Source organism: Ambystoma mexicanum, chromosome 12 (genome assembly GCF_040938575.1).
Source record: "Ambystoma mexicanum isolate Mex_15411 chromosome 12, UKY_AmexF1_1, whole genome shotgun sequence".
NCBI classification, from domain to species: Eukaryota; Metazoa; Chordata; class Amphibia; order Caudata; family Ambystomatidae; genus Ambystoma; species Ambystoma mexicanum.
Genome location: NC_090936.1, coordinates 364,728,082 through 364,745,808, shown reverse-complemented (window position 1 = coordinate 364,745,808; position 17,727 = coordinate 364,728,082). Strand labels below are relative to the sequence as shown.

The 17,727-nt window shown below is 44.2% G+C and overlaps 1 protein-coding gene across 3 annotated transcripts in view; it reads left to right on the top strand.

Moving 5' to 3' along the window:
• IRAG2 (inositol 1,4,5-triphosphate receptor associated 2) overlaps positions 1-17,727 on the top strand; it is a 2,448,326-nt gene that overhangs the window by 2,158,561 nt on the left and 272,038 nt on the right. For all 3 annotated transcript variants that reach the window (XM_069628487.1, XM_069628486.1, XM_069628485.1), the window contains one exon: positions 17,588-17,686. In XM_069628487.1, coding sequence (XP_069484588.1) covers positions 17,588-17,686 — 99 coding nt within the window. The remainder of the gene's footprint in view (positions 1-17,587; positions 17,687-17,727) is intronic.

The window sequence follows — 17,727 nt, the reverse complement described above, 5'->3', positions numbered from 1 at the left end:
TTTTTTTAAAGGGGTTGTGCAACCGTCTTTGGAAAAGATAGGCACAGATTAGTTCTAGTTCAGTGTTGCAGCCAGTGGAGGGGGTGGGGGGACAGAACCAGCAGCACCACAATGTAGAAGGAGACAGAATGAGAAGCAGAGTGTAGGTTGCAGGGGTGAGGTCAGGAGGTGTGGGGGTGGACCAAGAGACCAGGCAGAGGATGGACCGAGGAGCAGAGTGTTTGAGTGTTGGTGGCAGAATTAGAATAGAGTGCAGTTGATTTATTTGTGAGAGAGTGGTACCAGTTTTGTGTGTGGGCAGTTTAGTGTGAGCAGTCTTTTAAAAGATGAGTGCAAATGACAGAGAGGAAGATGTGTTGACAGAAATTAGAGAGTGAAATCGAGAAAATGTGTATATGGTGGGAGAGGGTGCAAGATAGTGGGAACAGAGGTATAGACAAAGTGAAGCAGGATGATGGTAGTGGTGACAGATGGGCAGCAAGTGTGGTAAGGTGCAGAGGAGAGGGTTGAAGTGAGAGTTTGAGAGGGGTGTAGTGAGGAGAGCAGTGTAGTGCAAGATGAGGAAAGGGGTGCAGTGGGGGGTGGAGAGGATAAGGTGAGAGGAGGAGAGAAAGAGGGTATATGAAGACGGAAGGGAGAGGAGACGGTGGGGGGAAAGGAAGGAGGTGGTCATATCAGGGAAAGTTGTGAAAGAGAGTGACTGAGGGTGAGACTGACCCAGAGCATTTGAGATTGGCACTTTTCCATCAAGCCACTTTGACAATCCTGAGTGGTGTTAGGAAAGAGCACCTATAGAAAATTCTTGAAGAGGGCTAGACAGATAAAGCCGTTGTGTTTAGGTCCTCATTAACAGCTAGGAATAGATAGTAGGAGTTACTGATCGCTAGTGGGGGACCTTGGAATTTAGGGATTCCTGGGTCAACCTCTTCTTCAGCCCTGTGCACTGCATTGAACATCTGCCTATCGAACATTGAACTACCTGAGCATCACCAACAGTGAATAATCTGCACAATTTCTATTGTTAAAAATGAAAAATCCTTTAACTTTCTTGGAGAGTCACAGATTTCTTAAGCCCATCTGCTACAGTACTTTCCAATGTATCTTTATTATACAAGGTCCTCTTTTCCTCATAAGCCTGTATTCCCTTCAACCCACTTTGCAGTCTGTGTAATTGACCAATGTAGTGTTGTGCTAGTATTGCAGGACAGAATTTCTGTGGATAGTTGGGTACAAGTGAATTCACTGAAAGAGGATGAGCCAAATATTTGTTCCAAGTTTGAAGTCCTGGTAGAGTGACATATTTACTTTGGCACCCACTCACTGGAATTAAGATTAATGGTAAACAGTCAAGGCTTTACCTGATAAAAGAACATTGGGTCACTTTTAACTATGGTTATGTAACCACTTGCATCCAGTACCTTCCTTCTGTTTTCGTCAAGTTGTTGTAATACGTTCATATTTTCAAAGCTACTTCATGGATGAGGTAGCATCTTTTTTTCACTGAGCATTTGGAGTTTTTCTCTGCTAGTCATTTACAAGGGGAATGTGTGCACTATACATTCAGGATGACTCTTGGCAGGCTGATAGCTGCAATCTAAATGGAATGAAGTCAACTTCATACCATTTATCTCGACTTTATTCTTCTCACAATGTACATCTGTTGTACAAAGATGCAGCTGTATACTTAGCTTATGTCATTTCTGTTCTGGCATTTCTTCCTAGAATAACCACTGAGAAGAACAGACACTGAGGAAATGTTGAGTTTACAGTTCAATAATCTTCCTTGTTCCAGTCTTTGTTTTCATCTTCACGGTACACAGTTCTTGCAATCACTGGTTTAGTTATTTGATGTGTGACAAAGTACCCTGCTTAATCATGGGTACCCACAGTAGGATAGTCAGTGGGCCGGGCGCTACCTCAAACTAGTGTTGGGTAGGCCCAAGTGAGAGATACAGTAGATCCCAAGACCAACCTCTGGGCCCCTATTCTAGTTAATGCAGATGTGAAAGGAATATTCACTCCCTGCCACCTCTATCCATGTACAGAACCGCCAAGGAAATAGTCACAGGGACCTTCATACCCCCACTGCTTATGTTAATATAGAGGTCCATGAAAGAGAGTAGTCTCAGAAATCCTAACACCAGCACCTCCCCTGCCCCTGCCATGGATTGTGACAGGAAGCGTGGGAGGACTTAACCCTTAAAGAGGCTCTTTCCTATCCAGTGAATCCACAGGGAGCTAGCCACGGATTTGAGAAAATGCTAAATACCTTGAGTACGAAAGAAAGATTCTCCCTTTAAGGAAAAATGTATAAATAATTTCCCTCATTGGTGCTGGAAAAATACCTCTAATGTTGAGTCCCACAGTCCCAAAAGCTATGGGAACCCCACAGTTAGAAAGTCATGCCCCAAGAATGATGAAATGATTCACAACACATGCGCAAATGAAGAAACAATCCCCATTCTCGCAGCGTCTCATGGAATGCAGACTTCAATTGCTCTGCAACAAAGTGAGTGCAAATTCAGCAAACACCTACCCATCCTTGCCACTTTCAACCCCCTGCCCCATCTTCCCAAGCCAGCAATACAGATGGACCCAGACTTGTATGGCTAAGGACAGCAAGGCATCCAGGGAGAAGGAGGGAGACTCCATATCCGATCCATATCCGATTGTTGCCTTTTTAGAATCCTAGTTTGTGGCAAGGCTTAATGAAAACTCCAGCCAGCCTCCATCCAAGCCACATTGCTACTCGCTCCTTGCCCATTTGAAAACCAATAGTGGCCTTCACTACACACGATTCCTAATATTAGCACCAAGGGGAGGTGCTATCCATCTGTAAAAAAGAAGTCAGAGCAGTCCCGCATTTCAGTAGGACGAGGAGAAAGGATTTTGGAGCAGAATAGTGGGAGAGGATTACAGAGAGGTGTGCAGGAGGAAATAGCTGTAGGTTTGAGGAGAGTAAAGAGGATGTTGGTGTAAGAGCAAGATGTCCGCCGGAGAAGGGTTGTTGAGGATAAGAGGCATACCATTGAAGCAGAAGAGAGATAAGGGGAGGCTGATGAAGGTGAATGTGACCACCAGGAGGAGAAAAGGAGTTATTGGGATGTGGAGGAGGCTGATCAATACAACCTTAGTGAAGTCACCAATGAAAAGATTCTAGGAGCAGAAGTTGAAGAGTTAGTCCACAAATAGAGCACATTCACTGATGGGTGACCTGTGACTCTTTACTGTTTATCTTGTACTGTTTATTTTTTAACAGCATGGACAAACGCCTTATATAGAGCTGTGTCTGCATTGTGAGAAACCGGAGGGTATTCTCCCAAGTAGACCTTGAGAATCCCTTATTCAGGCAGCCAGGGTAGGGCTGACGCTGTAAGATCCCAACCCTGAGTGCGGACGAGCGAGGGAGGATCACCTGGGTAGGAGAACCCAGGGTTATGCTCGGGGAAATACCCTAGGTGAGAGACAGTATTATACCATGGAAAAAGGAGAGGAGGACGAGGTCTCTGAGGCTTTTGTAGGCTGTATCACATCTACCTACCTTCCACCCAAAGATTCCCCCTTATCCAACAACCTCTCCATATCGTATACATCCCCTAGAAGCCCAAACCCTGTTGCATGAATAGCACATTAGCTTAAAGGTCCAAAAAGAGCCATACAGCAAAACAACAATACCTGCGCACAATGCTTGTACTCCAAAAGAGCCTCTGAGACACTGTGCGGATGTGATTTTTATTTTATTTTTTGTGTTGGGATCTTTCCTTGATATTTGGAGTACAGGCATGGTGCGCAGATATTGTTGTTGTTTTGCTGTACGGCTCTTTTCGGACCTTTAAGTTAACTTGCTATTCTATATATATTGGATACACTGGCAAATAAGACTGAGTGACACATGTAATTGGCAATCCCTGCCTTATTTTGACCAAATTGACCGATATAATCCGAAACAGATTTCTATAGGACTCTTTAGTCCCTCAGGCAATGAAAATTTTACAAGACAGCGTCAGGCCTTGAGAATGTCCAGGTGGTCGAAACACGTGTCAGCTGTATGTCACATGGAATAAATGTGGCTATCCTAACTTAATCCTATGGTTTTCTGGATCATATACTTCCACCCAATGTGCTTTATAGTTATTGTTTCTCTATTAAATCGCTAGCTTTAATATTCAATCCAGAGCGCAAGCCTATATCCCAAATCTTAATTTTGTCCTCATAATCCAAACCCTAGTGGGTGGGTTTCCAGTTTTGGGACTCTTGCTGCCGGACCCATACTATTAATGATTTCTTAATATTGAGTGGACACTAGCGCACAGCAGCAGTATCAAACCCACTTTCATACAATTTTTACTGCAATGTGGGGAATGCTTGACTTATTCAAACAGGTACGTTTTTAGTTCTTTTTTAAATGCCTCTAGAGAACATTGGAATCTTAAATTAGTTGGTAACTGGTTCCACAATTTTTGGGCAACCAAGTAGAAGGCACCCTTATCTGCTTTAACAGTTCTACTCCTAGGGACTAATAGCAGGTTCTGTCCACAGGATCCTAGAGCTCTGCCGATGACTTTGTCGATAATGTAGTCCTGCAAATATAACAGCATAAAGCCTTGTCTACATTTAAAAGGTATTGTAAGAATCCTAAACTTAACCTGTGCTTCTATAGGGAGCCAATGGAGAACCCTCCTAGCTTCCATAACATGATCTCTGCACAACAGGTTCATCACAACTCTTACAGCCCTCTTTTGCATGGTTTGGAGCCTATGCACATCACTCTTGCTAAGGCCCGCCAATAAGCTACCACAATAGTCCATCTTGGCCCCGATGGTGGTTCTAGCTACTGTTGCCGCACTGACCTGTGTAATTAGGGGCCTGAGGTGATAAAGCAATTTCACGTAGTACAAGGATGCCGATACAACGCTAGTTACGTGAGGACTTATGGATAGCGACTGATCAAGGATGACCCCCAAGATTTTAAGTTTAGGAACAGGGATGATCTATTCCGCCCCTAACCTGAAAGAGCAAAATGTACTATCCAATTTGCTGAGGGCGGCTGGACTCCCCACAATCATGAGTACTGTTTTGCTCTTATTTAGAGACAAGTTATTATAAAGCATCCACTTCTCGATGAGGTCAAAGACTTTATTTAGCTCTAATTCATCCTGTGAGAAGTAACCTGAAAGTGGGACGACACATTGAGTATCATCCGCGTAGTTTGAGAATATAATCCCCTCTGCCTCTAAATTGGGAAAAACGGGGGCCATAGAGATGTTGTATAAGCGAAGTGACGTGCTGGCTTCCTGTGAAACCCCAACTGGGATGAAGAAGGCCTCTGCTGGATCCGAGCAGACTCCGCTGTGTCTGCTCTCCAGGAAAGATGCTATCCATGTGACCGCTTGGGATGAAAAATTAGCCACCTCTGATAGTCTGGTCATCAAAATTGAATGATCGATCATATCGAACGCTGCCGATTGGTCAGGAGAAATCAGCAAGGATAATTACCCTTTTTCTAGGCGATCAAATAACATTGACTTTAACTCGAGAAGAGATGTGTCTGTGCCAAAGTTTCGCCTAAAGCCTGATTGGTGAGCATTAAGAATTGGGTACAGATTTAGGTGTTCCGCAATCTGACTGTATGCCACCTTATCTAATATTTTTAATAGAAAGTGGGTGTTGGATATCAGGCGATAATTCAAAGGGTTATCCCTAGCCAGCCATACTTTCTTCAATATAGGCGTGACCATGGTTTGTTTCAGATTCTCTGGAACAATGCCTTCGCTCAATGATACATTAACGAGCAGCAGATTGCCTTTACGAGAGGAAGGGGCAAGTTTTTATTATTAAGGAGGAACAGGAGTCCCCTTTACACTGAGTAGGTTTTAATTTTTCAATGACTTTTTGTAGAATCTCCTCAGGAATTGGGTGAAGGGTGAATTGATCCGTCTTTGACATGTACCCTGGGCACTTCGGCTTGCTGATGGCCGTTAGAGGTAACTCCTCCTTGCGTTCCAACATCCCTGCTCTTCTGCCTAGTATTTTATTTTGCATTCCGTCTTGTATGCACTAGCACCAGGTAGTATCTCTTATCTCCAGTTGGTCAGATGGAAGAGGGACTACCTCCTGTTCCTTAAGGATTTTAACATTTGATGCAGCATTCTCTATTCTAATGTTATGGAAATTCTGCTTAGCTTCCAAGATTGCAGTTTTGTAATCTTTAACCAAGATTTTGTAGGATTGCAAAAGGGCTGGGGAGGGCCCTGCTTTCCAGGAGAAAAAAGCCTTAAGAGTTAAGGCTTTAAGTTTTCTAAGTTAAACCGTAAAACAATGCTTGATGTTTAGTTTCAATGTTCCTTTATTTTTTTGCATTAGCGCTGCTAATGTGTTAGATATACTAGCCGAGCTAAGAGCCAACCCTGAAGACATATCTTGGATCGACATGCTTAAAGAGAAACTGATATTACTGTCCAGTAAAGGCATTATATTGTCCACAGTAAGGCATTTCAAATTCCGTGACAAAATATGGCCTTTGGCCAGATTCTTCAATTTCACTGGAAACGGTACAAAAAAGGGAGAAATGTATAAAGGCGTGATCTGACCACGGAAACGAGGTATTAGAAACATTGTGACAGGGGGTATTAAGTGTTGTTACCCAGTCAAGAGTATGTCCAAGTACATGTGTGGGTTTGTTCACTTGCTGAGTAAAGCCTAGATCGGCTAATGTTTGTTGTAATTTTAAGGCTTGAATATCATCAGCGTCCCCTAACCAGTCATTTATGTCACCCAAGATAATAAACCTTGTAAGAGGTTTGAGTCGGTGTAACACAAGGTTAAGTGTGTGAACCCATCTATCCTTCATGGAGGGGGGCCGATAAAGAAGAAGAAAGTTAACAGTGATGCAGCATTTACTAAGTTTTATATATAGGGACTCTATATCATTCATAATGAATCCTGGGATTTCCCTTATTGATGGAGCCTTTTTTAGGATGAAGGCAACACCACCCCCTCTGCCTTCCTTTCTGTCCTTAGGTATGATGACATACCCTGCCGGAATTGCTAGATTAAGGCTAGGGCCAGCTACCTCTGAGCCCCATGTCTCAGTCACAGCACAGAGGTCTAAGTTATTATGTTCGATATAATAAGACACTTCTGCAGCATGCTTGACTAAAGAGCGGGTGTTTAGCAGTAGACAGCGTAGGTCTGATATAGGACTAGATGGAGCTGGTGGAAAGAGGCCTTTATTGGGGCTGGATAATGATGTTTGTTCAAAGTCAATCAGTGTGGTAGGGCATTCCGATAATCTGCTTGGTAACATTACTATAGTATCTGTATTGGTAACAGTACGGACCACACTTTGAGTATCCCCAAGGGAAAGTACTAGTTCCCTCTTAGATCACGTAATCTCTGGCCCCAGTATAGGACCAGGATAAGGCGCCTTAGGAGTACATGGTTTGGATTGTGTTTTTGTTTTGTTGATACTACGAAAGCCAAGAGGCCTTAAGAGAGGCTGGAGAGAAGTGTTAAAGTGGTCCTACGAGAGTCGAGCAAAACCCCTTGTACACGCGAAAGTCTTTGACATAGTGGAGAAAGGTGAATCAACTGTGAAACTTGCAAATGCAAACGCGACGAGGGATGCCTGCGAATTGAGGGGAAACAGTGATGTGCCCGTGAACATTGTGACGACAAGTGTGAAACCGCTGACCGATGTCCACAATGGATAGCTGTTTAAAAAGACATTGAGACTTCTGAATGATATATTTTTGAGTGAAAGACCGTAGTGAACCCGATTGAGGGAGGCCAACATTGCAAGAGGGATCATAGCCCGGCTGCGGGGCATCCAAAGGGGCAAAGAGCAATCGCCCAATTTGAAAGATTACCAGAGGAACTTTTTGTTGTGAAGGATTCCAATCGGGTGTCACACGCCAGACCAGGAGCGCACAATTAGAATGTTTTTCTTTACCTTCTACGAATTCGAATTCAGCTGATACCCAACCCGTCTCACACCCCCTTTTACAAATACCCTGGGTCACAAAGGACCATGAACCAGGCCGGTGGGTGGTAACGCAATATTTATTTTAAATTCAAAGAAAATCACCCAATTTGTATATTGGGCAGCAATCACCAATGAGGTGATAATTACAATGAAAACCACTGAAATGCTATCGTGACCCTCGCCCAAAACCCCCTCTGGCAAACCCATTGGCCAGGTGGAGTCAGGACTCGGGCCTCTAGAGCCTGGCATCCTCTTCCAAAACCCTCTTGCGGCCAGTCCTGGCGCCTATGGCGCCACGCTCATACACCTTGAAAAACAATGTGCTTGGGAACTACTTTGTTGTGTTGTCAGCCAACATGGAGGCATCCACATAGCTTGGTTCCTCGGAACCAAGCTATGCAGTCTAGTGTTTTGGGTGTGGTAGCCTAGGGACTACTTTACCTGGACTATTTTGTTTGGGCTATTTAAACCATACCCGAGCAAGACAACACGCTTCGCGTTACTTTGCAGCTTGCAACGTGACGCTCACCGTGTCCAGCTATACTCCCGAACCTCGGAGAAGCAGAACCTGCATGGGGACAAAAGGAACATCATTAGCAGCAGCATCTTACCTGCAGTCTTCATCTTTAGTTACTCGCAGCTCCTGAGAACGGCTTTCCTTGGATCTGCACGCCTCCCAGACTGCACGACCTGAAAGAGGAAGATAGAGGCAACATTAAGAAAGCAGAAGAGACATTGCAAATTACGAACTGCTCAAAAGGCTTACCTGGCTGGTCGCCTCTCGGCTGGCACCACTCCGGAAAATTCCACACGCGCTGAAGAACACCGCGACCTGCAAGGAAAGAAGACAAAACAGGTTAGCAAAGGCAAGCCATCGCAGTGCTACGCATAGCGCTTACTTAGCGCATCATAGCGCTCTTAAAGCACCATCATTTACCAGCGACGCTCAACAAAGCCAGTTTGCCGAGCTGAAGCTCCGCATACCTAAGGGAGACAAAGAGACATTATTAAACAAGAGAGGCATGCAGGATAGCAACAATACCAAAGAACGGCAATAAGACCTACCTGAACAATATCAAACGGGCCGGCGTCAGTGAAGTAACTGGACCTCACACGCCCACGAAAGACAATGCGCCCCTGCAAAGAAGGCAGGACGGAGAGCACGCCTAACTCTACCACAAAGTGAGGAGATGGCCCCTGAGGGGCTGAAATCATACGGGGGTGGAGGGAGGATACTTACCCCGGTCGGCCAGTCTTGAACACAGTCCTCCTGTATTTTCAGGCAGAACCTTCCCCGCAGACCACATCTGGGCAAAACTGAGAAGCATACCAGCGAGTAACCCGGCTGGGTGGCATCCCTGTGGATACCAGGTGAGCGTAACAAATACACTTGGGTGACCTTCTACAAGACATATCCAAAGCACAAGTGAATAGGAGCACTTTTTCAATTAGGATTGATAGCACCCGAGTTAAGGTGCCCCCCCACCCCCAATGTTCCCTCAACCCACAATTAATCGAATTCTGAGTGGATCGAAAGAAGCGGCAAGGAATCTTGGATATTATGCAGCAAACAATCAAAATCCTTTGCAATTGCTACAAATGACACTCGGATTTTGCCAAATAATTAAATGTGTGGTTAAATAATGAGGTATATATGTTTTATCACAGTATCAAGGATGTAATATCACTAGCAACTATAAAGCAATGTATCACAAAAAAGCAATTTATCACAAAAGGCATACAGTTCAAAAGCAATTTGAAAGTGAGAACCCCAGTGCAGTCAAAATCACATGTGTAAAAGTTGCATATTCACCTTTTTCAGTTTTAAATATGAAAACGGTTTCATTAGAAAACAGGTGAAATACAACGAATCGGAATGCAGTTTTTAGGCTGGGTAATAGATGCACATCATAGGGACAATATAGAAGTGCAAGAGTGACTCTACCTAAAGAATTGGATGAGATTTTCAAGGTGAAAGAAATTCAGTTTTGGCGAAATAAAGCAGTTACAAAGAGAAAATCGGTTTGGAAAGAAAGGCAAGTTTTACTTAAACTAGATTATCAAGACTATATTGTTAAAGAAAGGCACTGTACGCTCCAAGGTTGATTCGCAACATCAACCTTTTCACCCCGCGTTCAACTTTGTGGGAATTAATTTGATTATTCAAAATATGACTAAGGACTTATGATCTATGCAAGACAGAAATTAATAGAAAAGTGACGCTAACGCTGGAAAATCAAGGACAGGGTGCACAGAGAATTCTAACAGTCTTAAACCAGTTACCAGGTATGAATAGGATTACTTAGAAAATAGGACAAAGTATCAAGATAGGGTAGACTATGTGTGGCTATTGGATGGGGAAATACTCGCAATCCGCGTTAGAATTTGGGATTTGGAACAGCCAACCGGTTTCTGAACTCAAAAGGTTCTGGTCACAGCGAGGCAGGCGCCCCTTACAGCAAACAGCTGGGCAAGTCTGGTCACTGGATGGCAAGGGTTTAGCGGGCGTGCAGGTAGTGGGCAAAAAGCTGGTCGGCCACAGGATACTTCCCAAAGGGTACCACAGCTTTTCCCCTTTGTTGTTGGGATTTTAGTGGGGTTTCTGGATCATTGGCCTTGCTGGGATAGGGACAGCAATGCTTTGGCCTCGTAGTAGGGTCTGGAGTCTTGCAAAGGTGGATCTGGAATGTATGGATACGCAGGCACAGGAAATTCAGGGGAGAGTGTGTAGTGTGTGTCACCCTCTCTTATTTATAAGACTGGTGACATCACAGAATGTATGGTTGGGCAGAACTAAGCTAGACCTAGCCCCAAGGACTGGATAGGCCAGCCTGTGTTGGTTGCCTCCTCAAGGAGGGGAACTCAGTTTAGGGGGTTGTGTTTTATGAGGTGCAAAGCCATGCCAGTCCTTTTTGCCAAAAATCCATCTGAACATAAATCACACATTTATATAGTTGCAGCATTTTTACAAATTACATAAGCCGATTACTTATTTCACGCAGAGCATGGCAGTCCAACTCTCCAGTTTCTAGGACTTTGTTTCGTCCGTCTAATAATGTTTCGTCCTTTTCAGTGAAAAATGTTATACCTAAAATTCTATAACTTTATACATGTGTACATATTATCATAAGGCATGTTAATATTGAATTTCAATGTGGCACCATATACACTTTCCTCAGAATATCCAATTATCTGCCATTTCTGTCCCTTATATGCCAGTGAAGGCTACCACGTCTTAAATTAAAGCCACCAAAATTGCATCAAAACTGTGAAACTTTCGCATTTCTGCATTGTCCATTTGCGGAGATAAGTCTCAATGTTTAATTAATAAACTAGTCTTTTGAGCCAAAATGGCTCAAAAGACTAGTTTGTCCCTTTGTCCTCCAACTGCAACCATTTTTTTCTTCAGGCTACCACCAAATGTCAGTTTAGTCCAGGGCTGCCATGGAGTTTCTCCAGCTTGAGTGACTGGTGGTTGTCACTTCCAAATGTCACACGTAGGTGTCCCAGATCTATTGTCTCAAGCTGAAGCCCAGACAGAAGTCTGACGAGCGTGTGATATTTCTCTCTCTTGGTCATTCAAAGTTTCAAAAGGCAACAGTTAACCTGTAGGTGTCCCAGAAATCCCTTGTGGCTCCTGTTTGGGGAAGCCTCCAGCTGTCCCTTGAGCCATAGTAGAACCTTGTTTGGCCTGATTTCCGAGTACAGCCAAAAACATTTATTTCTTTATTTTATTTTGTTTTGAATCAGCAGCAAGCCTGTTGAAATAAAACATCTCATATATGTTTCGCAGCCAAGACCATGGCCTTCTTTCAACATTATACTTTTAAATCGGGCATTTTCCCTTATTTGCAAAAGCACATTTTAACATGTGGTGAAGTCTGCTGGGCTGACCATTTCAAAAGGTTTTCTCTTCCTTCTGAGTCCAAACATTGTTAAGCAGCCCTAGTCAGTGTCACGTATACAGCAATCTGTTTAAGAAACAGGTCCACTGAAATTGACAAATGCCTTTAGAGCTAGGGTTTCTTTTGAATCAGTGATTTTTGACATTTTGTAGCCCAAAAGTCAAGCTTTTTTCTGTGCGGCTGAAAGTAAAGCATCTATTGATTTCCTGGATCTGGTCTGACACAGCCTGTTATTCAGGGATAATGCTCTCTTCTGCTGGAGCACCATCTGAATATGGATGGGCATGGCAGGGCCTCACTGATAAAAGCAGAGTAACGTAGAACTGATGAAAGGAGCATCAGAGCGGCATCATTTTAAATGTAAAATGTTTCCCTTTTTCAATGGGAAACTTTGGGCTAGCGGCAAAGCAGCACAGCTTTTCACTTCACTTCTTAAGTACACACAAGAACACACCCTGGCAGCCTTTCTCGCGGTGTTCCATGTTCCAACTTGCCCAATTGTGCTTGGCAAGACAGTGCAGCCATCATTTTGTAGCTGCAAAACAGTTTTATGCAGGGCAATGGCGCTCCAAGGAGCCAGCGCAGCCATTTTGCTGTTAACTGCTGAAGTGCAGCCTGGCTATGGAATTCTGCTGAGTGGGTCAATGTATCCCACATTGTTTATTGTGCTGGTTCAGCCGGGCTTCTAAGGCAAGAGACTTTGCACGAAAGAGACTTGGCCGCAAAAGGTCCTGGCATCATTGAAAGGAACTGTAGCCTCATGCTGGCGAGGCCCAGCAGTGTGCTGTGCTCAAAGATCCTGCCTTGTCCCGTTCTAAAAATGTAGGGAAGGGAGACCCAGCCTAACTATCCTGACTTATCATTTGGTGAACACTTCTTTCTTCCCTTGTGAACATTATCCCACACTGCTTTGTAATTTAATTGTAAGGATTGGCAATACTTTTTTTTTAGAATAGGCCCTTTCAATGGTACACAGGGCCTCCCACATTGATAACACAGGCGCGGAGGCACACTGGCTAACGTGGTACCGTCCTTGACTCCAGAAGCAAGACAAGCCAACGGGTTCAGCAGAGCCGGTGAGTCAGAGGAAGCTGATAGCAAACCAAACTGTGTTGAGCCCAAGGTTGCAAGTGGCAACATTATATGAATGTGAGGAACTTGGGAACAAAGAACTATGTATGTTTTAACTTTTGGGAAAACCCAGAAAAGGGCCAGCTGCAGAGTGGTCAGGCGCCCTAGAAGTGCTCATTCGAAGGACACTCATTGGCCCCTTTTATTTTGTGTTGAAACTAGAAATACCAGAAGGCCCTAGGAAAGGCGCGGTTTGAGGTGTCAGTGTGTCCTACAAGGGTCACGTCAAATCCCTTGTATAATCAAAAGTCTCTTAGGGAAAACTAGGGGAAAGGAACCCTGCCTTTGAGGTGGGTAAATCATGAACTGCATTAGAAACGTAAAGTGAACATTGTGTTAAAATGGCTATGTGAACCCGACGGAGGGATGCTAAGGGAAAAGCCAATAGAAGTAAATCCTGCATCGAGATAAAAGCAAAGTAGACTGTTAAATTGGCAAGTGTGAACCCTTTTGAGGGATGCCTGCGAATCGGGGTGAGGCATAATACACCCGGCATTTATTTTGTTAAGCTTGAGAGTGAAAGGCCATAGTGAACCCGACTGAGTGAGGCCCACGTATTGTGAGCGAAGGGAAGTGTGAACCCGACAGAGGGATGCCGAAAGAAAGCTAGGGGAAGGGAAACCTTACTTTTCTGATGAGATAAAGCAAAGCATGAACTGTGTTAAAAACTAATGGACTTGCTTCAAGAAGGCCGTGGTGATCCCGACGGAGGGAGGCCCACATTGAAAGGAGGATCCAAGCCCGGCAGGGGGAGATCCTAGGGGCGCAGAGCAATCACCTAAGGTGCAAGACCACTGAAGAAACATTTGTTTGTTGTTTTTGATCCAGTAGGCCTTGTAAGGCAAGAGGCTTTGTAGAAAAGAGGCATGGCCCATGAAGGTTCTGGTATCGTTGAATGGACTTGTGAACCTTGTGCTGCAGAGGCCCATGAGTGTGCTGTGTTCAGAAGTCTTGCCTTGTCCTATGCTTAAAACGTGGGGAAGGGAGGCCCAGCCAAGTTAAACAAATTAGATCCTGTCTTGAATGTGTGTGCAACTCCATAACAGAGTTGCTTGCTCGCTTTCAAAGATGAGGTAACAAGATGAGGTAACATAGAGGTAAGGATTGGCAATAGGTTTTTTAGTATAGAAGCCCTTTTTATTTGACAAGACGCTACTAGGACTGCTTTGTTATTATTTGATGGTAGTAGTTTGCTCCCATCCTAGCTTTAGATTAGGTGTTTTTCTCACCCCTGCATACAGTTTCAAAAACACTCTTGAACTGTGATCATTACAGCATGCAACATTGTACATCATTACAATAGTTTGGTGACCAGGTCATCCTTGCTACTTTTGGGGTGGCAGCCATACCTGTAGTCATCCATCCACCCTGGCATCCCAACCTGTGAAGCTTGCCAGCCTGAAGAAACTTGACTAGAGAAAGGGTGTTTGGATAACCTGCCAGGTGAATAGTGACAAACGTTTTCACCTGCCCTGCTGCACCATGGGGCAGAGGCAGGAGGGACTGACCACGAGCACACGCTCATCTTACTGGTATCGGTGTAAGCGACAAAACGTCACTTGTCAAGATTGGGTTCCCTACCTTTTGAGTAGAGCCACCACAGTGCAAACGGACCAAGGGCCCAAACATTGGGGGCAGTCTTGGGGTGCAAGCATTATCATAATTCGATACATTTGGAAAGCAAGTGCACAGCACTTTCAAAATAGCAGAGAGCAGAGTGTGGACGCACTGTGGGATCCTACAGGATTCAAACCCTGCCGCCGCCAACAAACAGCCTTCGAGATTTGGCACAGGGTAACCAGGCTGAGGGTGGTAGCTCATGCAACCAGTCCATGAGCCTTTTCCAAACCTGCCCTAGGGGATGGTATGCTGAGCAGCATGAATACGCACTCACCCAGAAAAGGCCATTCAGCCAACATTTGAGAAGAGCATCGAAGGTTGATGAGACGGCGGGCATCGCAACAACCAAGACTTCCCAAATGTTCATATAATATCCTCAGAGATGCAGCCAAACCTCAGAAGATGTAGCAAATCTTTGGTGTCTCACATCTGCTGGTCACCACACCACAGGGCACAAAACTTGGGCCACAATACGAAGCGATGGCAGTGTGAATAGGTGCAGTAATTTCTTTTATTAATACAGTTACTTCTCCTGTGTAGAGCAACAAAACAGTTTGGATCATCAAAAATATGTTACCACACATTACCATTGTGGTTTAACTGGAAACTACATCATTACACTGTAAAGTGTGAATGAGGTATTCATATGTAGCACACAGGACAATTCCATACAGTGATGAGCAAAAAATGGTGAGGTGTGCGAGTGGAAATGCACCATGATTCTGCCATTAATGTTGGTTTCTATAGCGTGAAGGCAAACTATTAACCAGGCATGAGGGTGCTGCTAGTGAAGTATATGTGCATTGTACTTCTTTCAAGGTAACAAAGGCACTTGGAGTATTTGAAGCGAAAAGGCAGATGCTTTCTATGTGCCACAGGCATACCTACCTTTTAAACCATAAAGGCTATTTCTTCCGGGTGCCACAGGTACACTGCATATTTAAAATACTTAAAGTGCAAAGGCGCATTACTTCTTGGTACCACTGGCACGCTGAGAACTAACCGGCCACATGGGTGCCAAGCCTATGTATGTAATACTTCTCCTTCCATGTGCTGTAAACTCAATTAGTGGTATGGGCTAAAAATGTGCACTTCCATAGGTTAAAATCGATAAGTTAAAGGATTATTGCATGGTGCCCAAATGCATATGATTTCAAGTCTGTCTCAAAAATGTGGAGGGAGAACTCAGTGGTCCGGTCATAGAAGTGGCATTGATGGGGGAAGCTCCAGTGCTTACATTTCACAATTCCTTTATCAACCCTTTCTCCTTTGTATTATTTTGCATTGGGAGCTGCCCCAATACTTTTCCCCTAGAGTAATCTGCAAAGCCCTGCCACACGTTTTTATCTTTCTCACATCCATGCCCCAGCTGTTTGCATCTGTGTGTCTGGTTGTCTGAGGAGATATGTTGTATTCTGCATCTTGCAGAAACCTGAGGCTAGCAGGACTCCTCCCAGAAACTTGGTGATGGCCCAAATGGGAACGTTCGTGGAGCAGCAGTTGAAGGGTTAGTCCACAAAGAGAGATTGTTCACGGGTGAATGACTGGTGCTGATCTTGCACTGTGCTGTAACATCATCAATGAACAGCCTTGCATGGAAGTTCCTTGTGAGTTCTCTCTGCATACAACCTGTACATAATGGCAATAGGGAGACACCACTAATATCCCTGAGGAGATGGGTGAAAAGGTACCCACCCTAGAAAAAGAGAACAGGGAGGGACAAAACTAGAGGAGGTGGGAAGAGGTACGAGATGGTGCAAATCTTACTGGGGTCTAAAACTACCAGAGGGGCAGGGGAGTGGGGGAGTCTATTTCATGGAACAAGACCCTAGAGCAGGGAGGATGTCAACTGACCAAGAAAACTTGAAGCCTCAACCCAAACGCTTTGCAAAGGGGGTCCATCCTGGCAAACCTCACCAGATGCATACACGCCCACGGAAAGGCCCCCCTCCCTTCGTACTCATTCGATGATGGTTCGGAAACACTGCAAACCAGCAGCTCTTGACCAGGTTACTCAATCAGATAAACGAGCTGGGGTGGATGGACCTTGTTGCTAGAACTTTCTTTATGGTTTCATACAAAACAAAGACATTACTTATCATTCCTTTTCTGTTGCATGGATCCGATTAAAACCCTCTTCTCTTTCTGAAACGCATCTGTGTGAGCCTCCTTGTACATGCCACCATACTATCCTGTCATAGGCTGCATAATATTGCCATGATGGCTTAAACAGGAAGTGATTATGTAGCATCTGCACATATGTCTGTGATGCAATATGAGGTACTAAAATGTTTTACTACCGCTGGGTTTGAAATTGGTGCGAGCTGAGATGTTTTTAATTTCTCCCTGAAGCCTAGAAGAGCTGGAATATCTGATATCTTGACATCAACAGCTACCAGAAGCTACCTTTGACTCCTCAGGTCCGCTTGTGTGATCTAATCCTACTTATGTGCCATTTACTCTGTGTGTTTGGAAATTTGTATAAAAAGCATTAGGGCACACCTAGAAAATATTGAAAGCATAATGGATGATGGACAGAGGGGCATAGTTTTAATCATATTTATATTAGCGCGCCATTGTTGGCAAACTCATTCTGCAGGAGTAGCCCCTGTTCACTGTGTGGTGTCCGTGTCTGATACCCAGGTTCTGCTTTTAGCTGTTTCATCAAATGCTTGGGATTTAAGTTTGACAAATTGGGGCAATGTCATAAAGCTTTCTGATCTCACATCTGATATTTGTTGTATTGTTTCTCTCATTTGCCACTTCCTATACAAATATGCTAGCTCTACAGTATGACCTAGTCACATCAGCTAAGCTTTACAGTTCCAACTATACTTAGAAGAAGATCTTGTGATGGCATTTGAGAGGAGCCGAAAGTGTATTTATCACTGCACTTTATCTGTGTTAAACGGAACACTACATTTAAACTGTTATCTTGTGTGTACAGGCGATTAATGGGACCAAAAGCAACTGAGAATCGTCCATCGTTGAAAAGATTAATGAGCACATGTGCTTGGGGAGATGGCGAAGAGCATTCTGTGAAAGGGTGAGCTGGGTCTTTATTTATAATCAATTTTCCTATACTTT